At 37.9% G+C, this 27794-nt stretch overlaps 1 protein-coding gene across 5 annotated transcripts in view; it reads left to right on the top strand.

Moving 5' to 3' along the window:
• Positions 1-27794, top strand: part of CARMIL1 (capping protein regulator and myosin 1 linker 1) — a 174745-nt gene that overhangs the window by 86755 nt on the left and 60196 nt on the right. For 3 of the 5 annotated variants that reach the window (XM_060774924.2, XM_060774926.2, XM_060774922.2), the window contains exons 4-18: positions 62-121; positions 1598-1719; positions 3044-3141; positions 3514-3584; positions 3771-3844; positions 7046-7121; positions 11096-11184; positions 12016-12110; positions 13584-13670; positions 17331-17434; positions 19548-19625; positions 19712-19788; positions 21470-21574; positions 23559-23628; positions 24078-24089. In XM_060774924.2, the coding sequence (XP_060630907.2) occupies positions 62-121; positions 1598-1719; positions 3044-3141; positions 3514-3584; positions 3771-3844; positions 7046-7121; positions 11096-11184; positions 12016-12110; positions 13584-13670; positions 17331-17434; positions 19548-19625; positions 19712-19788; positions 21470-21574; positions 23559-23628; positions 24078-24089 (1218 nt within the window). The remainder of the gene's footprint in view (positions 1-61; positions 122-1597; positions 1720-3043; positions 3142-3513; positions 3585-3770; positions 3845-7045; positions 7122-11095; positions 11185-12015; positions 12111-13583; positions 13671-17330; positions 17435-19547; positions 19626-19711; positions 19789-21469; positions 21575-23558; positions 23629-24077; positions 24090-27794) is intronic. The other 2 variants (XM_060774925.2, XM_060774923.2) reach the window with 1 other exon arrangement.

Below are 27794 nucleotides of genomic sequence, written 5' to 3'. Positions count from 1 at the left end.
TTAAAGTATATGTATTTGATTGTGGTACAAATAGGAGTCATTTTTTCTGTTTGAATTGCAGCTAGAACTTACTTTCAGCTACTTGGAAATTCAAGGGATCACATGCAATAAACCTGGACAGGTGAATATTTCAGTTATAAAGAAGATTGAATACTCTTGTCGTCATTTTTAGAAATGTAGGATATACTAATATTCTAGTTAGGTTTCTAGTTAGGTTTTTAAGTAGAAAAATTGATGGAAGAAATGTGTTTACAGTGTTTGGATATAGTAGATCTGCATTTAAGTAGCGTAAATGAAGTGTGAAAGGAATGTGTTTACAGTGTGAGCAGTATTTGGATTGTAGGGCACATTTTTATTTATCACTAATTTTAAGATGCTAAATTAAGAGGAGGACCTCCCATAGAAAGTTAAAAAGCAAGGTGTTCTGTAACTTTGGGAAACCAAAACAAATTGATTGATGTAGCAGTGCTGCAAAACAGTCATGCATAAATAAAATTGAGTTCAATTTCAATGTAATTTAATTATCTTCCATTAAATGAAATATGAAAAATGTTTTTTATGTGCAAAATGTATATTTATATATGCAAAATGTATGTGAAGAAGCAGAAATCCAGCACTCTAAATGCAGAGATTCCATGCAGAAGTTCCTTTAGTGCCTTGCTGCATGTGTACATTTTTAATGCGTGTTTCTCTTTCACTGAAGGGAACTATACTTCAGTGAAAGAGAAATACCTGTTAAAATGTACACATGCACCTCTATCCTTTAAATACATAGACTTTTCTCCCTGACTTCCTTAGTCATGACGACCTCTAATGTGTCATAAATCCAATTTGGGTAAGTTAGTCTCTCCACAAACTACACAGGAAGCCAAGATGGATTGTTGACAAAGTATGTGGAGTTTTTTTTCCTGTTCTGAAGAAGCACCAAGTATCTTACCATAACCCAGGAAACATACAGAGGCAGTTGGAACTGCTTTTTTTGTAAAATAATTAGGCTGATGGTGTGCTATTCTGTTTGCATTTCACCTTAGTTATTTATCAGAAAAGACAGACCATGTACATCTGTTGAAAAGTAACATCTATATGAGGAGTGGAGGGGAGTGACTTGGAACTAGAACCATAGCAAATTACCTTTTAAAACTTCCTAAGCTGTGAACATTGGAAAGTAAACACCTATTTGCAGAGTGGGACAAATAGATGAAAATTATAACTGTAATAAATTACTTTTAAAAACTTACTTTTTAATTTAACTAGTACGATCTGTATTGTCACAGTGATAATAAAGCGCAGAAAGCTTAGCAGATGAACACATTTTCTGCTGCAATTGAACTCAGATTCTTACTTGAACATTTATTTTAGAATAATATTATAATAACGCTCCATGCAGTCATGCTGGCCACATGACCTTGAAGGTGTCTACGGACAGCGCTGGCTTTTCAACTTAGAAATGGAGATGAGCACCAACTCCCAGAGTCAGACACGACTGGACTTAATGTCAGGGGAAACCTTTACCTTTACTTAATATTACTAAAGATTGCTGAAGTGATATTTAGTGGGAAAATAAGCTACATTATATTATCTCAACTTTATTTTGCAGCTGATTGTAGAAACTGAAAAATGCAACATTTCCATGAAGTTGTCTTCGTCTGAAGATGTGCATGAAGTACTGGCACACATTGGAACATGCCTTAGGAGGATATTCCCTGGTGTTTCTCCAGTGTAGGTACTCAGGGAGAAAAATGTAGCCTATCGTATCTGTATGTGGGAATTTTCCCCATTTTATAGAGATATGTTTGAGAATGTATATGTACATTATATATTTTGCATGTATGCCTTTGGGGATAGTATAGAAAGCTGACCTAAACATCAATTAGAAGTAATGGTTTAAAATTGCTTTATGACTTTGCTTTGGATGTTATTGTGAAGCAGGTAATGAAAGGTAGGACCATAGAGAAGACTGTTGTTCAAACAATATAGTGTGACCATATTGTTTGAACTGGACTGATGTGTAGGGCAAGTGTAGTAGATAGATAAATGTTATCTTTTGTCTGTTTTGGACAAGATTATATTGATTGCATAGTAATTTTATGTGGCTAATGTTTCATAAATTTAATAATGTAATAATTAATTTCGTTATTGGGAACAATGATATTGAAACTCCGATCTTTGCTTTTCATTATTTCAAATAACTTCTAGATGTCAGTGTATCTTCCCTATACTTTTCTTGTTATTTTTTAATATTTCTTAACATCATCCAAGCCCTATGCATTTTTGTCAGCATTCCAGTTCTGATTCCCTTTCCTGTTACTGTTTTTTCACGCTGTCACTGTTTTCCTTTGAAAACTATGACAATATCTTCCTTTTTTGTTATAAGCTTTATAGCCCCCCATGGCACAGTGGGATAAACTGCTGAGCTGCTGAACTTGCTGAACAAAAGTTTGGTGGTTCAGATCCAGGGAGTGGTATGAGCTCCTGCTGTTAGCCCCAGCTTCTCTCAACCTAGCAGTTGGAAAACATGCAAATGTTTGTAGATCCGTAGGTACCACTTCAGCGGGAAGGTAACAGTGCTCCATGCAGTCATGCTGGCCACATGACCTTGGAGGTGTCTACGGACACTTCCGGCTCTTTGGCTTAGAAATTGAGGTGAGCACCACCCTCCAGATTCGGACATGTCTAGACTTAATGTCTAGTGTAACTGTATTATTGATAGTTATGTTGATATTCTGTTGTGATATTGCCTTATTGTAAACTGTTTTTATATGTTGTACACCGCCGTGAGTCGCCCCAGGGCTGAGAACGGCGGTCAACAAATGCAGTAAATAAATAAATAAATAAATAAATAAATAAGGGGAAACCTTTACCTTTACCTTATCGACCACATCTTTGAAGTACATGGCATGTATCCATATTTTTCAAAACCAACAAACTTCCTTGTAGTGCATTTTATATTCATTCTATTTTATAATTAGGTATAAAATAGTAAAGTTGGACAAGTCCTAGAATTGTAACTTTTCTAAAATGTGCCTCATTCATACGCATTCAGGAGAATAATGAAAAAAGTAATTATGGAACCACCAGAACGGCTGACTAATCTCCAAACCCTGTGGGACAGCCAAACTGTGGCAGAGTTAGGACCATGCGGTGAGTGAATATTTTTTCAGACAAAATGTATACTTTGTGGAATCACCCTTTACTGGGAAGCTTTGATTCTATTTATAGTAGCTGTTTTTGCTGCTTAGTTAAGATATAATTAGCTCTAAGGTGCACTTAGAGCAGAGTGCCATTTTGCATCGTGTGGGAAGATGCTATTTTTATGCTTCATGGTAGCCTTCTGTATATATTACAGACAATGTGGTTCAGGCATAGTTAGCTTCACATTATGCCTGCGGCATAGTGTATGCACTCAGAGGAAATGAAAACAGACTGTGTCTTTAACATATGTGCATCAGCTTTCAGAACTTATTCCTCAGAGAGATAAATGGTTTGTGTTACTTTTTGTTTGTTTGTTTCTAGGAGGTTTTTCTCAAATGTATGCGTGTGTTTGTGACTGGCTTGGTTTTCCATACAGGGAAGAAGTTCAGTGGGTAAGTACAGAAATCTCATGGGTGGAGGTCATTTTCAGCTGTTGTGCAAAGACAGAGAGGCAAAGCAAAACAACATCGATGCAAAGCCAAACAACCTCTCTTTTCTATCATCACAGGAATTTGTCTTGCAAAATGAAATTATTCTCTGTTAAAAGATATTTCAGTGTTCTTTTTCCCCCCAATCAGGATGTAGATACCATTTATTTGACTCAAGATACCCGGGAATTGAATTTACAAGACTTCAGCCATCTTGACCACAGGTAAACCGTAAGAAATTTAGATCACAACTATGTTATAGCTACGTGACAGACTTGCTTTTTTGTCTCCAGTTATAGTTTGGTCCTTCTTTCCTAGCACTTGATATTCTGTACATTTTGAAAACTATTCCTTGTTTTAGTTTTATTTAAAATGTGAAAGCATCCATTTCTTTAATAATGACTGCTAGGATAACTGCATATTCTGCTGCATTGCTCTGATATGATTTCTGGCATAGTGCTTTCTTGCACTTATTGGATGAGATCTATCCCATACATATTAAGGAAGGACTGAAATTCTATAGCAGTCATTCATACCTTAAATTGAGTTTTAAAGCCTTCTTGTGGGAGTTGTATAAAGTATTCATGCCAATTTGGATCCCGATTCTATGTATAAATTTTGACCTAAGGGTTTCTTCTGTATTTATTATATGTAATTCTAAAATTCTTACAAGTTTTCTGTATTTAAATAGAAATTGGTTTGTGGAAATAAAAAAGCCTGAGATTTGTTTTTGAGGAGGTAGTTAGAAACCACACAGAATCATGTTTAAAATACTGACAGAAAATTGCTTCTTCAACCTGTGAAGTATCTAAGCTAAATTGTGAAATCCTCTAGAAGTTGCTGAACTACAATTCCATAGGGCATTTCTCCCAATTAGGCATGGGCAATCCATGGTTCTAAATGCTTCTAAACTACTTACAAAACTAGGGAGCTTCTACAGTGTTGCTAAAGTTCTGGTGGTGAAAATTTTGAAACTTTGAAAATTTCATTATAAATGGCAGTTCCTAATTGATTCTGTCATAAAATTCAGCAGTAACAAAGTAATAATGAAATTTTGAAAGTTTTGTTAGAGTTCTGAAATTTTCACCATCAGAACTTTAGCAACATTGGAGAAGCAAAGCACCTGTGCCTCCTAGTTTTGTAAGTAGTTTAGAACCATTTAGAACCATGGATTGCCCATGACTTCTCCCAATATAGTGTTTTTCTAAACTACAGATGAGCATCATATGCCTTTCAGATGTTGCTGGACTCGAAATCCTAAATACCCTCACTAGCATGACCTGTGGGAATTCCTGGCTGCACTCCAGCCAAATGGAGGTGGGAGGGTTGCATGATTCCCACCCTTGTTTTAGGGGCTTATATTTCATAATGATGCTGTAATATACGGACATTGTGCAATTTGTTGAAGCTGTATTGCAATCCATTGACATGTGGAAAAAATAGTTCTAAGTAGTAATTACCAACATGTTTTGGAAGGTGTATTAAAATTGTAATTTACAGCAAGTTCCCCAAGTTGATTATTAACTACCTATTAAGTCTAAGGTTTAAAAAATTGCCTTCTTCACAGGCATTTGTCACAAATGACCTTGTGGCTGCATAGAAAAATGCTTCTTACTCTGAAGATTTTGTATTTATTCAAACTTGCAGGCTACATGGAAATCCATGATTGTTATTATTTTAATGCCTTACAAAATTAATGCTTGCCCCTTGAACTGGTTTAATGTTTGTTTTGTTTTGTGTGATTTTTGTTTTGCTTTGGGTTTTGTTGGGTTTTTTTTTTTTTTGCAGTGTGCTGTTATAAGTATACCTTACACATTGCAGTCTATCAGGAGCAAATGTAATACGTTCTGCATTTAGTTGCAACCTTAGCTAAATCAGGATACAAAAATCAAACCCTTCACAACACAAATGTAATATTGAATATGGATGTTGTTATTATTATATCTTTTAGAGATTCCATGGTCTGCACTGATATATACTGGGGACTAAGCATCTCAACATTGTATAAAGAATAATCATTTCTGCAAATGCTAGGGCTGTTTGAGCTACTGTTTCTCAGACTGCCTCCTCCCTCCATTAGCCCTATTCCATAATTATCTTTAAATGGGACTGTTGTAAGAGTATGTTTTATATATACATACCCTAAAGCTTTGCGTGCACACATAGAAAGAAAATTACCTTCAGGGTCACCTGAAATATTTATTTTTCACCCCATAGAATCATAGAGTTGGAAGCAATCCCAAGGGCCACCCACTCCAACCCCCTGCCATGCAGAAACACACAATCAAAGCACTCCTGGCAGATGGCCATCCAGCCTCTGCCCAGTTGTAATGGCTTAATTTAGATGTTCTGATGTTGGTTCCTAATTACTTTGGATTATTGTACTCCATTTTCTGCTTGCCTTATGCAAATGAGCCATAAGTAAGAAGAGGGAAAGTTGGAGGGGGAGGAGAAGGGGGGAGGAGGAGAAGAGAAGCATGGAGCCTGTCATCATGATGATGATGATGATGATGATGATGATGATTACTACTACTATATATTTATACCCCGCTTTATCTCTCCTGAAAGAGGCTCAAGGGCTCTGCAGAGCACACTTTGAGAACTACTGGTCTAGATTATTCACCATACCAAATGCTGTGGTAGTATTTAAAGTGCTATCTCGGTCATTATTGTGCAAGAATTTAACAACGTGTGCCTCATTTAATGGAGAAACTGACAAAGAGTATCAAGTTGAAGCAGTTAACATATCACTCTAAGAGTTTTTATTTGTGAAATCTCCTTTGTAATTAGAGAGGATACTATATGGAAAGTATTATTATCTTTTCCTCCAGAGCTTTTCAGGTCACTAGGATTTTTACAGCATAAAATAACCCTGGAAAAGAGACTAAATATGCTCTCTGGGCTCATTCAGTTACGGGATTATGTTAAATCATCTTGCTGCCTAAAACCCTTTAAAACTTAATTATGATTACTGTGGCAATTAAATGTGACACCTGATTAAAAAAAGAATTCACCAGTTGAAATAACTTCTAGGATAGTGCTCAGTCATTAATGAATATGAAATACTAAGCTTGACAAATTAAAGAGGGAGGGGGTATCCATAACAAGTTTCCTTTTCTTAGAGAGCTATATGTTTGCAAAAGCAAAATTGCCTCATAGTGGTTAATATTTCTGGTCTGGATGTTTAGAATAATAAAACAATACAAACTACACACATAGAAAAAAATATTAAGGAACAAACATATAGCATGCCAATAATATGCCTAAATGGGGAAAAAAATTCCAATGAAAGAACATTTGTAGCAGGGACTCCAAAAGTGGTCAGCATGGTAAAACCTTCCCCACATTTGGTTCTTTTTTTTTTCCTTTGTCAAGCTTTACTCTGCATTCTTTGTTCAATATGTTGTCTTTTTTTCCTTCCATAGGGACTTAATACCAATAGTTGCTGCCCTGGAATACAATCAGTGGTTTACAAAACTTTCCTCCAAAGACCTGAAGTTAGTAAGTATTAGCGTAAAAGTTGATTGAGTATTAGTGTATTGATTCACAACCTGGACATTTCAGAGATATATAAACCTCACTTGCCTAGTTTTCAACAGACCTCACAACTTCTGAGGATTCTTTCCATAGATGTGGGTGAAATGTCAGGAGAGAATGCTTCTGGAACATGGCCATACAGCCCAGAAAACTCACAGCAACCCAGTAGATTCACAGCTGGTTTGGAGCTTATATCTTTTCAGTTCATGTTAACATTAGGATATGATAGTCCTAAGGAAAAAAAGGAGGTGTGCAAACAGAAATTTACGTCTGGAAAAGTTAATGCAGTTAAAATGGAATAATTTATGACAATTATTTCCAATGAAAGAGAGCCCATGTGTTTCAGTGGTTTAGTTCCTTGTTCAGCCATTGAAATTGGATGAGTGACCTTGGGCAAGTCAGCTCTCTCAGCCCCAGAGGAGCACGATGGCAAATCCCATTCAGAATAAATCTTTCCAAGAATATTGGAAATTATTTGAAGGCATTCAACAAGACAGTATTGCCCTCAAGGGGATAAACTGGATTGCTTTTGTTTGGATAGAATCGACAGTTAAGTTCTGGCTTTATTTTTTGTTTGGAATGAGTAGATTCTAAAGCAGGGGCAATCTTGGGGCCAGTCTTGGGCCTTTGGAGACCCTCTTCCAAAAATGAAAGCAAAAAAATAAATAGCTGAAAGTGCCTGGAAGTCTGCTTTTGATTTTAAAAAACAAGATTTTGAAAAAAATAGTGAAGTCTTGCTATTTGCATAAAAGACAAATGGCACTCCTGGGAGTTTGTGAAAGAAGCAATCCATCCTCTCCCTCCCTCCCTCCCTCCCTCCCTCCCTCCCTCCCTCCCTCCCTCCCTCTCTCTCTCTCTCTCTCTCTCTCTCTCTCTCTCTCCCTCTCTCTCTTGACCAGGCAGTACAGGGAAGCTGGGATGTTGGTGGTTAAGGAGTTGCAAAAATCGCTTTAGGGGGCTGCACTTGGTCCACCCTTGCCATAATTTAAAGATGAGCAAATACAGTAAAAAAAATATTATTCTGTGCTCACATTTTGTCTTGCTGTGGGTGCAAAAACTACTTGTGAGAGCATGTGTAATGTGGCTCTGGAAGGAGGAAAATTGCTCACTAAACTGATCAGCCTTTCCTTTAATTTTGCCACATTATGACTACAAAACACTTCCAAGTCTTTATTGCTGTTTCTTGTTATCACATTGTTAGTCATATTGGTTGTAAACAACAGGCATGTCTTGTTGTATGGGGCTTCCAAAGTAGAGTTCTAATATTTTGTGAATCTCTTGGGATATGGCTGTGCATGCATTGACAGGCTTTCATTCAAAGTTTCCAGCAGTTCATGCCTTCCTGTGGGTTTCCTGCTTCTTGGCAGGGGGTTGGACTGGATGGCCCAAGAGGTCTCTTCCAACTCTTTGATTCTATGAGAAATTATATAGTGCAGTGGTTCTCAACCTGTGGATCCCCAGGTGTTTTGGCCTACAACTCCCAGAAATCCCAGCCATCTTACCACCTGTCAGGATTTCTGGGAGTTGAAGGTCAAAACTTCTGGGGATCCACAAGTTGAGAACCACTAATATAGTGATTAAGTCTCAAAACATTACATGCCTTTCTGTGGCATCCCATCACATAAAAGCGGTAGTGGATCCATTTCAATCTGGTGTCAGGCCCCGCTACGGAACTGAGATGGCATTGGTCACCTTGGTGGATGATCTACAAAGAGAACTAGATAGAGGGAGTGTGTCCCTACTGGTTCTCCTGGACCTCTCAGTGGCATTTGATACCATCGACTATGGTATCTAGGTTCTTGTGGGTTTTTTCGGGCTATAGGGCCATGTTCTAGAGGCATTTCTGCTGACGTTTCACCTGCATCTGTGGCAAGCATCCTCAGAGGTAGTGAGGTCTGTTGGAATTAGGACAATGGGTTTATATATCTGTGAAATGGCTGGGGTGGGGCAAGGAGCTCTTCCTTGCTGGAGCTAGGTGTGAATGTTTCAACTGGCCACCTTCATTAGCATTTGAAGCCCTGGCTGAGCCTGGGAAAATCTCCTGTTGAGAGGTGTTAAGATGTGCCTGGTTGTTTCCTCTCTGCTGTTTTGCTATTGCCATTGAAATCCACAAGCATGTGGACAATTTCAACAGAAAGGAAGAGACCATGAAAATGAACAAAATCTGGCTACCAGTATTAAAAAACTCTAAAATTACAACAGCAAAACAGCAGAGAGGAAACAGCAGAGTTGAAACATTCACACCTAGCTCCAGCAGGGAAGAGCTCCTTGCCCCACCCCAGCCATTCCACAGATATATAAACCCATTGTCCTAATTCCAACACACCTCACTACCTCTGAGGATGCTTGCCATAGATGCAGACGAAACGTCAGGAGAAATGCCTCTAGAACATGGTCCTATAGCTCGAAAAAACCCACAAGAACCTAGTGATTCCAGCCATGAAAGCCTTCGACAATACATTGACCATGGTATCTGAGTCGTCTCTCTGGGATGGGGCTAGGGGGGCACTGTTTTGCAGTGGCTTCGGTCCTTCCTGGAGGGTCAAACCCAGATGGTGGTTCTGGGGGACACCTGTTTGACTCCCTGGCCAATGGCCCCAGGATTCAGTTCTGTCCCCCATGCTATTCAACATTTACATGACACTGCTGGGAGAGATCAGCCAGTGTTTTGGAGTTCAGTGTCAAATGTATGCTGATGACACCCAACTCTATTACTCCTTTCCACCCAAAGCCAAGGATGCTGTCCTGGTCCTAAACCGGTGCTTGTCATCAGTAATGGACTGGATTAGGGCTAACAAGTTGAAATTAAATCCAAACAAGACAGAGGTACTGGTCAATCAGAAGGCAGATCAGGGTATAGGGTCACAGCCTGTGCTGGATGGGGTTACACTCCCCCTGAAGACACAGGTTTGCAGCTTGGTGCAAGCTGCTTCATTGCTGACCCTGGAACCCCAGGTGTCGGCAGTGGCCAGGAACACCTTCACACAATTAAAACCTGTTCCTCAGCTGTGCCTGTACCTTGAGATGCCAGATCTGGCCACAGTACTGTATGCCTTAGTTACAACCTATTTGGACTACTGCAATACTCTCTACGTGGGGCTGCCTTTGAAGATAGTTTGGAAGCTTCTACTGGTTCGGAGATCGGCAGACAGATTACTAACTGGAGTGCCATACATGGAGAGAACCACCCCCATGTTGCGGGAGATCCACTGGTTGCCGGTCTGCTTTTGAACTAAATATAAAGTGATTGTTATTACCTATAATGCCCTAACTGGTCCAGGTGCCATGGTCTGCAGAGGAGACTGTGCTCTCGGTCCCACCCCTGTCTCAAGCATAGTTGGTGGGAACAAGAGAGGGGCCCTACTGCATGATTCCCCCCCCCCCCCCCCGTCTCTGGAACTCCTTCCCTTAAGAAGTAAAAATAGCCCCTTCCCTTCTCGCCTTTAAAAAAAATGGCTTAAAACATATTTTTGTACTTTAGCTCATGGAGAGGTGGAGGATTAGAATATTGTGCTTTACAACCTTGAGTAGAACATGGCACCTTACTCTGACTTGTTGACGGCAGATAAATTATATAACAATGGTTGTTTTAACTGCTTTTAATTGTTTTTAAACTGATTAGTTTTGTTACTATGTAGGTTTAATAGATTTATATGTTTTATTTAAGTATTTAAACTTTGTGAGTAATTTTAATTTGTTACAGATGTTTTGTTCACGGGGCTATTTGTTCATTTTGTATTGTTTTATGGCATTGATTGTTTGCCATCCTTTGTTGGAAACCACTCTGAGTTCCCTTGTGGAGATAGGGTGGGCTATAAATAAAGTTATGAATATTAGTAGTAGTGGCATGAGTGCTGTGTACGAAGGCAACCCATTATTTAGTGTATTTTTGGATTGATTATTTTATGCTAAGCATTACCCCCTTTTTATCACACTAGTCTGCTGATGTTTGCGAGCAGATCCTGAGAGTGGTAAGCAGATCTAATCGACTGGAAGAGCTAGTACTGGAGAATGCTGGTCTTAGAACGTAAGTCAGTATTTATTAAACTATAGAAGTATGTTAGTAAACCCCACTAGTGCCAGAAAGGACTGCAATTCTATTATGAGGCTGTTGTTTAGATGGATTGAGCTGTGAAAGAACAAAGGTTGAAGTTGTGTATGGAAGTACTATAAACATAAATGTATGCATGCAAAACTATTTTCAGTGCTTGTGAAAAGCAGAAAGGAAATCACCAGGAGGGAAAAAAGCAATTGGGAAAATAAGTATGAGTTTGCAAATGGATTTGATCATATTTTTGTTTTAGGCAATGCATTCTGCTTTTAGAAGGACACATAGAAAATACCCTGTCCGTTTTTCATCAGCTCAATAGTAATGATTCTATATTATCAAAACAATCAGAATGATAGTATGAACCAGGAATGTATATGGTCCACTGTCACTTTACCTTTTTCAATGCCATGCAAAAAAACAAGGCACATATACACCATGGAATTAATTCAGTTTGGCACCATTTTTACTGCCATGGCTCAATGCTATGGAATCAAGTTAGTAGTAGTTTTACAAGGTCTTTAGCTTTCTCTGCCGAAAAATGCTGGTGCCTCACCAAACTTCAACTTCCATTATTGCATAGAATTGAACAATGGCAATCATACTAGAAGCAGATGGATCCTAAGCTTTGTTGAGCATGTGCAAAGCAACCCTTTATAGTAAGAGAAAATATATACAATATACATTGCATACAGCCTCCATCTTCTTATGTTCATATTTGTTGGGCAATCAGTTTGTGTTAACTTTTTGAATGTGGTATGATGTGAAAGATAAAACAATCTCCTTTCATGCTTTTGTTTTTCCTTAAAGAGATTTTGCACAGAAACTGGCCAATGCCCTATCCCATAATCCCAACTCAGGACTTCATACAATTAACCTTGCGAACAACCCCCTGGAAGACAGAGGTACTGTGACACTTACATTTTCTCCCTCCTGATGCAAGCCTAATAAGAGGATTAGTAGAATATCATAGAGCTTTTGTTACCATAATACAGTACTCTGCCAATGGTAATTGCTTTTTAAATATCTTCTGTTCACAAATGACCAAGGAACACCCGCCCCCCCTTTGCATAGCTGCCGTCCCTTCATTTAGACTGTACATCAAGCAATGTTTGTTGGTTACAATGCCCATAAATATAATAAAAAATAGCTTGTCTTGTTTTCATAGAAATAGCTAGCCTTTAAGTAAATAGTTTAGAATGAAGGTGGCTACAAAGGTTGTATTTATATAAATCATTATGTTCATTATGGAAAGGGGTATTACTCCTTTCCAGATTTGACTACCTATATTTTAAGGAAGTATATCTGTATACGGGACGCCTGGTAGCGCAACAGGTTTACTCGCTGAGCTGCTGAACTTGCTGACCAAAAGGTTGGCGGGTAAGCTCCCGCTGTTAGCCCCAGCTTTTGTCAACCTAGCAGTTCGAAAACATGCAAATGTGAGTAGATCAATAGGTACCACTTCTGTGGGAACGTAACGGCATTCCATGACCTTGGAGGCATCTACAGAAACGCTGGCTCTTTGGTTTAGAAATGGAGATGAGCACCATCCCCAGAGTCGGACATGACTAGACTTAATGTCAGGGAAAACCTTTGCCTTTACCTTTATATCTGTATACATGTTTACTGTAGTTTTAAGTGAACAAGTAGTTCTGGGATCTACATCATAAGTATCAAGTTCAGCCTATTAGTACACTAATAGTGAATTATAAACTTATCTCTGTATTATGCAACACCGAATCCAATGTAAATCCTAGGGATTCAACTTAATTAAAGCAAGGGGCATCAATTGGAATACATTTCCAGTAAGCATGTTTGAAGATCATATTCTTATGGGATATGTGTTCTACACATCCATCAGTTTTGTACCAGTGTGGATTTTTATGGCTTCCTGCACAGGAATGTTGAGAATGTTACAGTTGGAGACCTATATAATTCTTAAGATGAATATGTGAAAGATTATAATTACTAAAGTTGAGTTATGAATAATAGCTAAATAATAAGAGTACAAGTATCACTTTTATTATCTTACTATCTATCTTTATACAGCAGCACTGTAATAGATCTGTCCATTTTGCAGACCTGACTGCTAAAAATCCATGTATTACACTCTTTGAGCAGTTTCCGCGGGGTTGAAATATTAAACTGGTACATCACAGAATATTTCTCATTTTTTAAGTTGTCACAAAAATTTTGACTATGTATGATCAGTGTTTTGGCGTTGCTTTTAACATACCAGCCCAATGCAGCATCAGTTAGATCACATTAGCAGTTGACATAAAAATGCAATCCTGATGAGAATGTAAATATTAGACCAGATATTATTAGAAATATTTTAGTGTGATGCTTCATAATTTTTCTTTTAATCTCTTTTACAGGTGTGTCTTCACTAAGTATTCAGTTTGCCAAACTACCTAAGGGGCTAACACATTTAAACTTATCTAAAACCTCATTATCACCTAAAGGTATGTTCAACCAATGTACTTCATTATGATACACAAGCCTTCACTTGGGCCTCTGTGATCTAAGCGTTTACTGTAATTCACAATCTGTCTATCCAGTATGCAAAATACCACTGAATAATACATATATTGCATGACATCTCTGATGTTCATTAAGCTGCAGACCAGTGATTAGTGGTCCTTAAGTTAATACAGAATTGTGAAAACTAAGCTCCAGTCTAATGACAGCTATCATAACCATGGATGTTACAGATACAAGCAGGTAGAATTAGGTTGTGCCTTTACAGATCAATTTAGAAGTAAGAGACAATTGGCAACTGACATCAAAGTTCAGGTAGATGAAGAAATTTAAGTTACAAGGGAAATCTTGTTTGAGCTTTTCTACTTCCTTTTTAGGTGACCAATAATAATCTGGTGATACAATGAGCTTCTATACATTAGTGCTTATCCCAACTCTCCAAAGGAGTTGTGTTCCCCTTGGCCTCAGTAGCACTGGATTGCTTGGAACAGCCCTGGACAGAGAATTTCACAGTTGGTCATTACAAGGCTGTAAATGAGAACTAGTCTGATACTCAATCCAGATAACTTGGAGAGCCATGTCTCATGATGTCTTGAATGATATTTAGGGTCAGGCATATAAGTTCCTGCTCGCTTAGTGTCCGGCCTCCTTGTCTCAACACAACATTGTATGCTGTAACTAAGATACTTTACAAGAAGAGCTCCACAGTGTCCCAGCTAGCATACACCACTAATGGCTCCTTTAGAAAAAGCAATTTCTATATTATTATAAACTTATGTCTGTGTGTCTCTGTTTGAGATCTTTTTCCGGCTACAAACCAGTTCCTTTCTATTTTCTTTCTCTCTGACAAGCATTTTTAAGCTATTCTATCTTTTGAAGCTTTATGGCTTTCTGCCTAACTTATCTTTTAAAGTGTTCCTTTGGCTTGGAGACAGCACTTCATTGCATTAGCCACGGTTGGAAAGATTTGTCAGATCCCCAAAGGCTGAATTTTATTAAAATTAAAGATTAGATGCAGAAACTGGTTCTGCCTGTCTCCCAGGAACTTATCACAGTAGGATGTAAAAAAAAAGTATATCCGCTTCTCCACACCTTTTCAGTGGAGATGACAACAAATATAACTAGACAGTTTACTTCTGTTTGAAGAGAACTTGCTGTTCATGACTTATAAAAGTGCATATAATTAGATTTTTCATATGGGGCATTCTGCTAGATTTTAATTAATAACTTTCCAGCTTTAAAAAAATGACAATATTTTCCTTGGGCAGAGTTTCTCAACCTGGGGCTCTGTACCCCTGGAGGGGCAGGGGGGGGGTCACGAAAGGGGTTTCAGAGGGGTTGCCAAAGACCATCAGAAAACACAGTATTTGCTGTTGGTCATATGGGGGGGGAGGGTTCTGTGTAGGAAATTTGGCCCATTTATATCAATGGTGGGATTCAAGGGGCTCTTTGATTATAGGTGAACTATAAATCCCAGAAACTATAACTCCAAAATGACAAAAATCAATCTTTTCCCCAACCCCACCAGTATTCAGATTTGGGTGTATCAGGTATTTGTGCCAAAATTCGTCCACATCCATAGTCATTTGGGTTCACAGTGCTCTCCGGAGGTAAATGAACTACATCTCCCCTAAATCATTTTCCTCCCAAATCCCTCCAGTATTTTCTGTTGATCTTGGAGGTTCTAGGTGAGAAGTTTGGCACAATTCTATCATCGGTGGAGTTCAAAGGGCTCTTGATTGTAGGTGAACTATAAATCTCAGCAACTACAACTCCCAAATGACAAAATCAATCCTCCCCAACCCCTCCAGTATTTAAAATTGGGCGTATCAGATATTTGTGCCAAATTTGATCCAGTGAATAAAAATACATCCTGCATATCAGATATTTACATTACGAATCATAATAGTAGCATAATTAGAGTTATGAGGTAGCAACAAAAATAATTTTATGATTGGGGGTCATCACAACATGAGGAACTGTATTAAGGAGTCGTGGCATTAGAAAGCTTGAGAACCACTGTCCTAGGGCATTGCATCCCAGTCATTGCACTGTTTATATACTTGCACAAGAAGGCATCCACAGTTGCCTTCAATATAATGGCATGTGAGCACAGTTTTCCCCTAATGGGAATAGTCCCCCAGCCCCTTATGCCATCACCTCTGTATATGTAAATACACTTGTGGAGCTATATAGGACACCTGTGTTAAGCAGACTATTCGCCCATATTACATGTGTTAATGTTTTCCTCTAGTAAATTTGTTCCAATTTGGTAAGCCTATTTTATACTAGGTTTAAGCTTTTCCCAGTAGTCCTTGATATAATGGATGAACTCTTGTTAAATCTTTAGAGGTCTAAAGATTTTTATCAGGTAATTGTGTTGGTTCTCTGATGTTTACTTAGCCTTTTCATTGTTTTTCCTCCACCTTGCTTTTCATAGGAAATACCTTGATTAGATTATTGATTTATTTGTAAACTGCCTCTTCAATAAAAAAAAATAATGCTCAAGGTGGCCATCGGTAGAACACATACAAAACCAAGAGTCTTAAAACTCAAATATTTTAAATCCTCAAAAACAAATAAAGTAGAAGCACAAATGAAAGACACATTAGGAGAATGCACATAGACTTAATGTTCTCTGCTCCAGGGGATAACTATAAATTGTGCATGTAGTTGTTTTTGATCTTTTTAATAAATTGTAATCTTTTGTTTTCCTTTTTTGTGGTGGTGTACATTTTATGCACATCCACTTTACTCTTTTAATTTTATTTGTTCTTTTAATTTTATTTTTTTCATATCATCTTTCTGTTCTCTCCTTCCGTTTCTGATATGAAGTCGCTTTACATAAAAACATTGCAGTAATGGTTAACTCTCTGCAAATACCCCTTCATCCCACCTTTCATCAATCTTTCCCTTTGCTCCACAATGTTATGGTTTTTCTCATTTCACTTATGGGTTTGTGAGATGTAAATTGGAACACTTCAACTGTCTGCAGAATCTCGATGGTTTTTTTTTGTTTTGTTTTCTTGCTTATTTGTTTGTGCTTTTAAAATATTTTTAATGTAATAGTTTGTTTAGTTCTCTTGTAATTCTCTGAAGATATGGCTGGGTTTAAAAAACAACAACATTGTGATACATCTTGGGTATCAATATTGTGAGAAAGCTGCAAAATAAACAGGTGGGTGGGTGGGTGTGTGGATAGATAGATAGATAGATAGATAGATTGATTGATAGATTGATAGATAGATAATTACAAGTCATGAAATCTTTTATCCTTTTCCAGGCCCATAGTTCTCAGTTTTTAAGAAGTCTTCTGATCTGTTTGGCAGTCTTATGATCTTGCAGATGGATTGTTTATTCAAACTCAATGTTCTGCAGATATTTCTACTTGCATTACATGGTTTTATTTTCTCTATCTAAAAAAATGGTTCTAAATACAGAATGAGATCAGCTTGTAGAAAGTCCAGCTATTTATTTATTACATCTTCAGTATTCATTGTTTTTTTCTTCCAATATTCATGTTGTTTCACTGAAATGCAGAGGACTTTATTACATTTTTCATATAAATTTGTGTAGCTCTAGACTCCATAGAGTATATGTTATATCATGCACAACAAATTGAAGTGTTGACCATTTTGTTTCAGGGGTGAACAGCCTTTCACAGTCACTGAGTGCCAACCAGCTGTTAGCTACAACCCTCACCCACCTTGATATCTCAGGGAATATTCTTCGGGGTGATGATCTTTCAGTAGGTGCTCTCCTTTCCTCTACGTTTCTCAATTAATGTGGTGGCCAACTAAATTATGATTATTTATTTATCATGTCAGAAGCGAATTAAAAATACAGCAATAATGTATTTTTAAAATATCACAAAGTTAAGAACTTGGCATTATATTAAATGTTCTTTTGACCAGTAGCTGGCCACTTTGAGTGCCTCTGGTGTTGCTGTAAGGAAGTCTTCCACTGTGCATGTGGCAGGGCTCAGTCTGCATTGTACTAAGTGGTTTGTGGTTTGCTCTTCTCCACGTAATGATGATTGAAAGAAAGGAAAAACAAGAGCAAGTTGCCTATCTGGGATAACAGTACTACTCCTACTACTACTTCATACAAGCATATGATTCTTACGCCACTTAATTTTAGAGAACTTGTCAGTGAAATTTGTTCTTTGAATTACTTGTTGCTTCCAATCCATAATGTATCTAATTGATACTATTTTTTCAATAGGAGTAAAAGAGGTAATCTGAGTATGTTTGCCATCTTCCATTTCCCTTACTTTCTATATTCTGTGAAAAAAGCAGGATATCCAGCATTCAATAACCTACTTCACAGAGTTGAAAATAAAATATATATGGATCTGTACTTCTGATAGTTCAGACAAATCTATCGTCAAACCACTAGACAATACGAGTATGTCTGTGGAATTTGTTCTGTGTATTCTCTTTTGTTCCAATCTGTAATGGGCCTAATCAATACTGCCTTTTCAGTGTGATCGAAAGGGATTATCCCCTGAGTGTTTGCCATCTTCCATTTTTCTCACTTTTCTATAGTCAGTGAAGAAAACTGGATATCCAGTATTCTAACTTCTGTCAGAAAATCTTGAATCTAAAATAAAGAGTGTATTATAATCCGATCTGACCTTCCTTGATGTTGCTGGCTCAGGAAAGTCTACTATAATGAATGGGCTACAAAACAAATTGCAAATCTTTTTACTCTGCTTCAAAGAAATCAATCATTTGTTCTTCGGGTTTTTTTTGTGGGGGGGTAGTAAATTATGAAGCTTGTGAGGTGACACATTTGCTCCCTCTTATTTGGTGGACTTTGTACTAGTGTGTTTTGTCCCTACAGTTAGATGTCGAATGACATCTAATTGTGTCTCTCCACTAATGGAGTGACATTGCACAAAATATTGAATTTCTCCCACCTCAATTCAGACATTTGTTCCACACACAATCTCCTGAGAGATTGATGCTCACTCCAGGGAGAGGACTTTGAATAACAATGGATGAGGCTGTAGGGAGAGGAGAAAAATAGAAACTTTTCTTGTATGAGCACTTCATTGGCTGTCATCCATTTAATCCATAAATAAATAATGAAGAGTGTGCCTTGTTGAAAAATGAAACAAGTTTACCCAATAGGTTGATGGTTTTCCCTTTCTATATACATAATCTGTACACATTTACAGCCTAATTTGATTTGTCTACTATTTAGTCTAGTTCTATGATGAGAGAGGTAGTACTCTATCTCAACATTCTCCAGTAACTGGTTAGGAAACAATATTTTGCATTGTCTTGCATGGAATTAAAAGCAGAGCTGGTGCTTCACTTCATTTGTCACTCTGTTCTTTTATTTTGTGAATTGATGCATCTTGACAAAAATATGACCAGTGTCAGACCCTTTTTAATTTGCTTGCATGCACATCATACAGCTCAGATTTCCAGGTTAGTAGAATTATTTCTGAAATAGCCTGAGGAAGTTATAATTCTGGGTGGAAGATGTGTTTTTGCTGGCTCAAAAAGAATGATTAGATTCAAGTCCAAATTAACAGCTCTAATTTTGCAAGGGTTTGACTTAAATTGGTGATTTTTGACAGAAAGGAGGCTAAGCTGTTTTTGAATTTAAAAGGCTTACAAATAGAATGTATTGATTATTTAAAATTTAGTCAAAATGTCAAAGCCACATTGGACCTTAAGAGACAGATCCTACCTCTTCTCCCTCACAGCACTTAACAAGGAGGTTCATTAAGTCCTCCTTGATATAATATCTATTAGGGTGAAATATGATATCTTTGAAAAATGTTTGCCTTTACAATCAAATAATTTCAAATTGTGCATGAAAATAATTTTTTTCTCCCTCTCTTATAGTTCCTGTATAGTTTTTTGGCTCAACCAAATGCCATTGTTCATCTGGATTTATCCAATACAGAGTGCCCATTAGACATGGTATTTTTATTTATTTATCAACTCCAGCTTTTTCATTCTTAATTAGTTTCCCCCCGCACTTAACCGTTGTCCTCATTATTATTTAGATGTGTGGAGCACTTCTTCATGGCTGCCTTCAACATCTTGCCACTCTAAATGTCTCCAGGACAGTTTTTTCTCACAGGTTAGCATTCAAAATACTACCTGTTCTTTCACTGATCTCCTTCGATCCTCAAAGAATTCGCTTTAAATGTCTTTTATACTGATTTTCATCCTGTGTGTCTACATAGCTGGGTGTGTGTGTGTGTGTGTGTGTGTGTGTGTCGTTCTCCATATTACAAGAGGTGCTAGAAAAATTCTGTTTATCTTGTTTTATGTTCTATTTCAAAAATATTGAAAAGAAGCAAATGTTTAAGTGACCTTTGTGAACACATTCATTGCTGTTGTTCTTCTCCATTCTTCTTTCACCTTCAATCTTAGTCTGTTACTTTGTTTCTCATGCTGCCAGTTATCTGTATTGGTTTTCTTTCTTCACACTGGTTATACTGCAGTGTGGTGGGTTCTTGAGGGTGTAGCTTGCATGCATAGCCAACATGGGTATTGCTACACTGTACAACTAATGCCGTTTGATACCAATTTAACTGTCATGGCTCAGTACTTTGGAATCCTGGGAGTTGTAGTTTTACAATGTATTTAGCCTTCTTTGCCATAGAATGTTGGCATCTAATCAATTGCAACTCTCATGATTCCCATGCGGGGGCATGAGAGAAGCCTCCCACAGGATGGTAACACATCCAGGCATCCCCTGGGCAACGTCTCTGCAGACAGCCAATTCTCTCTCACCAGAAACGACGTGCACTTTCTCAAGTTGCTTCTGACACAATTAAAAAAATAGCATTGAGCTGTGTCAGTTACAGTGATGTCAAACTACAGTAATTCTGCAGTGTAGCTGCACCATTGATGGTTATGTTCAGAGTATGTTACGAACTCTGAGAATTAAGAAGAAAGGAAAGCGTGCCAACAGAAAATGTAGGACTTCCATAAATTGGATACAACTAAAATAATATGCAGGTGTGTTCTTATTATCTCGTTTGACAATTTAGAATTTGTTGTTTTCAAAGCAAATATCCAAACGAGAATATATTACATACTATCAGTAGTAATCTTATGTGTATTATTTTGACACACTTTGTAATTTTAGTGGGTCCAAAATGCCAGAGGCACATTTCTAAACAAGGCTTGTTATTATGGAGAACTCATAATTCCCTTGTTGACACAGCTTCCTTTTCAGGGATATTTCAAGATCATAGCCTTTCTAAGAAACATTTAAGATACAAACAATACAAAATCTTGATTCTTACAGTTTTGTTATGTAAACAACTTGTATAAGACACAGTTTTAACATACATCTGTTACTCTTAACAGTCTAATTGCAAAGAACATTATAGCATTATGCAGAAGGACTAAGTGACAAATTTGTAGGTTCAAATATGGTTAAAATAGATCTGCGTATAAGTCTTACCTGTTAGAAATATTCCTCATGAGGAACAGATGTGTCAAATGAATACTGCTTTTGGTGAGAGTTTTATTTATCTTGTTGTGAAACTCTGTACACTGCCAACTAGGCTGAGAATATAGATTTATTTTTTCAGAAGGTGATGCTACTTGACCCCAGGTGTTTTGAGGTGATTATTGAATGCTTTGATACTATTTTGATAGCACTTCTGTCTCTTTGGATTATAAAAACAAAATCACAGAGGTACGGATGGGAATAAATAAACAATAACTACCAGTTCTAGCAGCATCTATAGATTATCTTTGAGAGACTTGGGATGTTGAATAATTCTCTGTATTTTTGTCTCCAGAAAGGGCAAAGAGGTTCCTCCATCATTCAAACAGTTTTTCAGCAGTTCTCTTGCTCTAACTCAGATCAACCTTTCAGGAACTAAATTGCCTCCCGAACCTCTAAAGTAAGTGACTGTAATTTTGGGGATAAGTTTTCTTTTTATTGCATGGTGACATTATTCTGTGAAATACTATAGTTAGATAAAAACTCATAGGAGTGCACCCCTCTGCACATGAGATTCACACTTACAGAAGTACCGGCAAAAGTGGGAAATCCAGTGTTTATTTGAACATGCTTGTCCTTGACCTAGGGTCATGAGGTCAGGGCAAATAGAGAAGAGCAGGATTAACATCTAAGTAATGTTGTCTTTGGATCTGAATCAGGCAAATTGTTAAAGAGGTTAAAGTATTACAACCACCTTAAGTATTCTTATGGATGAAGACAGATGGCTTACAAGTGTTTAGGTATTATATAATGTTGTGTTGTCTGGGTTAGAAAAAAAGGCTATGTGGTGCCCTAAATACCCTAAAGGCACCAGATCCCATCTGATCTTGAAACCTAAGCAGGGTCAGCCCTGGTTAGTATCTGGGTGGGAGACCATCAGTGAATACCATATACTATAGACTGTTTTTCAGAGGAAGTTGTCAGCAAACCCACCTCTAAATATTCCTTGCCAAAGAAAGCCCTATGAAATTTGTGGAGTTGCCGTAGGGGGACAGGCAACTTGAAAGAACATACATTCAAACAAAGTGTTGTCTCATATTGTTTCATGAAGGGCACTGCAGAATAATTCAACCATAGCAGAGCACCTGATGAATCAACCTGGAAACAGCATATTATTTGAGAACACAAAAATGCTGAACCATTCTAACAACCACCATGTCAGATTACACAGAGAAGCCATTGACATACACAAAACATGAGGACAATTTCAATAGAAAGGAGGAAACCATGAAAATGAACAAAGTCTGGCAACGAGTATTAAAAAAACTCTAAGAGCCGTAGCAAACTAGGATTTTGCGAGAGCAAACTAAGCCAGCACGAGCGATGCTCCGCCTCTTTCTCCGCCTATTTCCCTTTGCTAGGGCAGCGTTGCAAGCATACGCTCGTGCCGCAGCAAACTAGAGGAAGCTTGCGCTCGGGCTTGCTCCGAAGCCCCACCTTTTTTCCCCCCGAGGCTGCTCTCTCTCTTGCTAGCGTGCCTGTTTTCTATTGCAGAGGGCAGGGATGCGAGCGTACGCTCACAGTTGAATTCTGCCAACTGCGAGAGTACACTCGCATCGCTTCCCTAGCAAGGGAAAACAGGCACACTAGCAAGAGAGAGAGCAGCCTCGGGGGAAAAGGCGGGGCTTCGGAGCGAGCTCGAGCACAAGCTCGCTCTCGCTTCCAGTAGTTTGCTACGGCTCTAACATCAGAAGAGTAAATAAAGAGCAACACTCAAAAAGCAGAGGAATTCCAGACAAGAATCAATCAGGGCCAGCTATCACATCCCCACAAAGGATCCCCAGGCAGCAATCAACCAGACTTTGAAGCTGCAAGGCTATTCAGTTCTAATCAAGGTGTCCAATTACAACATTCACACTTGCCTCCAAAAGACAGGAGTTCTTTCTCCCATCCTGGACATTCCACAGATATATAAATCTCACTTGCCTCGTTTCCAACAGATCTCACAACCTCTGAGGATGCCTGCCATAGATGTGGGTGAAATGTCAGGAGAGAATGCTTCTGGATCATGGCCATACAGCCCGGCAAACTCACAGCAATTCAGCAGATAGTTTGAGGGCACCTCAGATACATGTACTCCCTCTGTGTCCTCGCTTTTACTAATGACTTTCTCCATGAATTGGCAGGCAGAGGCCATTAATTTGTCTCCACTTGCAAGTCATAAAATATTGGGGAGAAACATGTGGACAGGCAAAGTGAGGAAGCCTTTGGAGGCCTAATCGCCATAATTGAGGCCACATTTACCACTGCTTGCTAAATATTTTTTTAAAAATTGGCATTTCAGGTGCTTTTCAAACATAGCAGTATAACTAAAATAACTTCTCTAGCTTACTGATTAGCATTCTCCATGCTGGTGTTCTATAGTAGTTCTGTTTATTTTCCAGAGCACTCCTGTTGGGTCTTGCTTGTAACCAAAATTTGAAGGAGGTGTTTCTAGATCTGAGTAGCTGTGAGGTAAGAAGCATTCACTGTTTAGAATATAAAAGTTATATTGTTCTCTGTTCATTAGTGTGTGTCATTGTTACTATTAGTTAGTTACTATTAGTAACAGTTGCTTTGAGTGATTCAGAATATTGCACTGCCAATCCTAAACTGTCTAAGCTAGAGACTGAAAGACATCTACTCCAGTGTAAATAACCACTGAACCTGAAAAAAAATATTGCTATAACCTGAAGCTTCCAAGCTGTTCTTCTCTCCTTCATTGGTGACTCAAACATTTCTCAGTCTACAAATCCATAGTCTCTCCAAGAAACTTGAGAAAACTATGGCTTCTTTATCAGCAGCAAACCCCTGACAATACTAACTCTGGACCAAAGCTTAATTATATTGCTAAGGTAAAAAATGCTTCATATTTTGGTTGCTTGGCACTAACCTATTTGCTTTTTCCTTCCTGCTTCCATTAGCTTGGTCACTGTGTAAGTACACATCAAGCCTTACTTACAGTATCTTAATTATTAACCTGAAATAAATCCACTTTTCCTGCCTATCCATTACATTTATTTCCTTTTCTCACCCCTCTTTTCATGGCTGGAGTTCTATTTATTGTTGCATAGCTGCAGAATATGCTGCAGAAAGTATCATATTTTAAAAGAATAGCAATTGCCTGGCTAGATTTTAGTATGGAAATACAATAAGAAACAACCCCTTTCCCCCTGGTAACCTCAGAACTCATACCTGTGGTTTCATTTACTAACACCCAGGAAAAATACATTTTTATAGGAATGTATTAGGTCCAACTCTTTGATTCTATGATTCTATGATTCCTACAAGTGATTCTATCATATGTTACTTTCAGAAGTTACCCTACAGTTTTATTAGAGGACTTAGCAAATACCCAGTTTTACCATGAGATTGCTATTCCTTGGTGACAGCCAGCAAAAATTCTCTACTCCAAATTTGTCTGTAGCAGTGGGACTGAGAGAAGGATCTTGTCAATATCTGAACATGTGATTGTCTTGTATAGGAAGATAGGGTCTTTCCAATAAGCTGGATCTCAACTGTATAGAAGCTTAAATTCTGCCTGGAGCGCTATTACCACAAGATAATTACAAGTTCTGTTCCAGTTAGCAGTTTGGGCACACAAGTTTCTGAGCAATTTCCAAAGGATTTAACAAATCCTGTCCATGGTGGGCTGACTTTCTCAATTCAGAAGTGCCTCCTACTCCATTTGTAGGTCCAATCAACACAATCCGTGGCTTGTTCTTGATTTGAAATGGATCACTTGTGGCCAGGGTCAATGCAAGGAAGAATAGCTTTAAACCAGTGGTTCTCAACCTGGGGTCCCCAGATGTTTTTGGCCTTCAACTCCCAGAAATCCTAACAGCTGGTAAACTGGCTAGGATTTCTGGGAGTTGTAGGCCAGAAATATCTGAGGACCCCAGGTTGAGAACCACTACTTTAAACCAACATTGCCTAGCTAGATGTTAGTATGGAACTACAATAAGGAACAACTCCATTTATTTCTTCATGAACATTGAGGAAAGATTATTTAAACCTTGATGTTTCTGTGATATATGCTGCCATACTCTTAATGGCCATCTTTACAAATCCTGTGAAAACTCAACAGTCTTTTCAACTTTGTATAAAGCTAACATGATCATAAGAAGGCAGGTGAATCACTGAAGACTTGCACCACATTGATTTGGAGTGGACCACTTTTTTGAAAATCTGGGTCATAAGAGTAATGCAGAAGTTACTATCCGTCCTATAAAGTTAATATAATGAATACTAACTTCATATCCGACCTACAAGCACAAAAAAGATATCATTGTGATGATATTGTGATGTATTTAGTTGCTACTTTTTACACATATAAACACAAAGTCAAGCTTCTATTGTTACGCTTTAAAGGCTAAATTAGAATTATATTTTCCTAGCTGTTAAAGCTATGTTTTGAAAATGAAAGGCTTTAAATTATTAATACAACCTGATCTATTGCTATGAGTACATACTGAAATTGACATGGAATTAACCAAAATAATCTCTGCACATTTTAACTGTAAATCACTAGTTCTGTAAGGTCATTATTTTCCTTGGATATATATTAAAAGCATACACCAGAATGGGCTGATAAATCTTGGCAGCATTTGTGCAGAATTTGTTACTGAGATCATACTTGCTATTGAGAGCTGAAGCATGCAAAAGTTAATTACATTTTACATATTAATTAGGAAGCAGTTCACATTCTTATGGACTAAGTTCATTCTAAATGTTTCTGGCTCAATGCTCTTGAAGTTAGCCATCCCCTGTTTTGGGAAATCTAATATATTAGGCGAAAAAGCTTTAGCATAAAGCTCGCAATACACCAACTTCTCTGTGTGCAGTGAGACTTCGATATGGAAGGTAATTTATACTATGGTTCATATGTCAAAAAAGATTTATACTAATGTATATTATTTTCCAAAGTAGCGGGATTCAAAGTTTAGTTATTTTAAATTGTTGCCATTCATACAATAAAATGCAAATGTCTGTGTATTTCTCCTTTGCCCAAATACTCACAGATATGCACACAATTCAGTCTGTTTGATTGATTAATTAGTTATAATGGAAACTGAAAGGCTATTGCTGCGCACCTTTTGTTTCACTGATATACCAGAACTATACTTCATTGGTCATCTAAAGTTTTATGTATTGTTGAGGCATCAAATTGTTGCCAATTGTGAACCGCTCCGAGTTGCCTCTGGGCTGAGAGGGGCGGTATATAAATATGGTAAATAAATAAATAAATATGTAGCTTTGTTTATTTTTTCTCTCCTTGTTTTATTTGTCAGCAGATTCAGTAGGAAACTAAGCAAGCCAATATTTGACCAGTTCATAACTTTAAGTATGAGAGATTAAAACAACCTGAAGAACATTTGTGATTCCTGTTTGAGCATTCCTTCCTTCCTCGATCACCACTTAAGTCTGTTATTCCAGAAATCCTTTTTATATCCATACTACTTGGTGGCACAGAAGGTTAAACTGCTGACCTGCTGAACTTGCTGACTGAAAGGTTGGCAGTTCTAATCCAAGGAGTGGGGTGAGCTCCTGCTGTTAGCCCCAGCTTCTGCCAACCTAGCAGTTCAAAAACATGCAAATGTGAGTAGATCAATAGGTACCACTTCTGTGGGAAGATAATGGCGCTCCATGCAGTCATGCTGGCCACATGACTTGGAGGTGTCTACGGACAACGCCGGCTCTTCAACTTAGAAATGGAAATGAGCACCACTCCCAGAGTTGGACAGTACTAGACTTAATGTCAGGGGCAACATTTACCTTTACTTACTTGGAAGAGATAGCATTTCAGTTCCAAAGATGAATAAATATGTGGTGTTCTTAGGTAAAATGTATAGATATTGACTGCTCAAGAATCCTGATAAAGATTACAGACTTTTGATTCCTGAAACATGTCCACTGGTTTGTGGTTGTTTTTCCCAGGTACTACAAATGTCATTACATCTGGGCTGAATAATGTTGTGGCACCAAACAGTGAAGGTTTTATTTAATATATAGTACAATCCCCATATTTCAGGAGAGAGACCCGTATTTTCACTTTCCTGCGTCTAACAAAATATGTCCTCTCTAGGAATTTTATAGGTGCTCCAGAGTCACTGGGCTTTTGAAAGTGACTACCTTCTTAAGATATATACAGCTAATACAATACTCTCGCTCAATCACAAGTGTGTGATCTAGGATTGTGGACTTGTTTACTAGCAGTCTCTTTAAATTAGTTGGCTGGCGGAAAGCTGCAACAGGCGGCTTGCTAATGGCTGTAGCAAGATGTTCAGAATGTGCTAACAATAGCTTTCTCTAATTGCCTTATGGTAGCTGGGAGATGCTGAATGGGAATATATCACATGCGGAATGTGTTATTGACTGTTGCTTAACTCGTGTCTTTTATTGAGAAGATAGTATCTCGGAGTGATTATTGCACTCATGATTATTTCAGCAGCGATAGCTTTATTGTTTCTTTTATAGTAATTTCCATTTCTCTTACAGATTATTAGGGTAGAGCTGTATGTGATTATTAGGATAGAGCTGTAGATAATATTTTAACATTCTAGAGTAGCAGGATCTGACCAAGACCCTGTAAACATGGCTAGTGGTGTGTTATTATGTTTGCTATTCAAAATATTTGTGGA

Source organism: Anolis sagrei, chromosome 4 (genome assembly GCF_037176765.1).
Source record: "Anolis sagrei isolate rAnoSag1 chromosome 4, rAnoSag1.mat, whole genome shotgun sequence".
NCBI classification, from domain to species: Eukaryota; Metazoa; Chordata; class Lepidosauria; order Squamata; family Dactyloidae; genus Anolis; species Anolis sagrei.
This window is presented reverse-complemented; position numbering and strand designations above follow the sequence as displayed.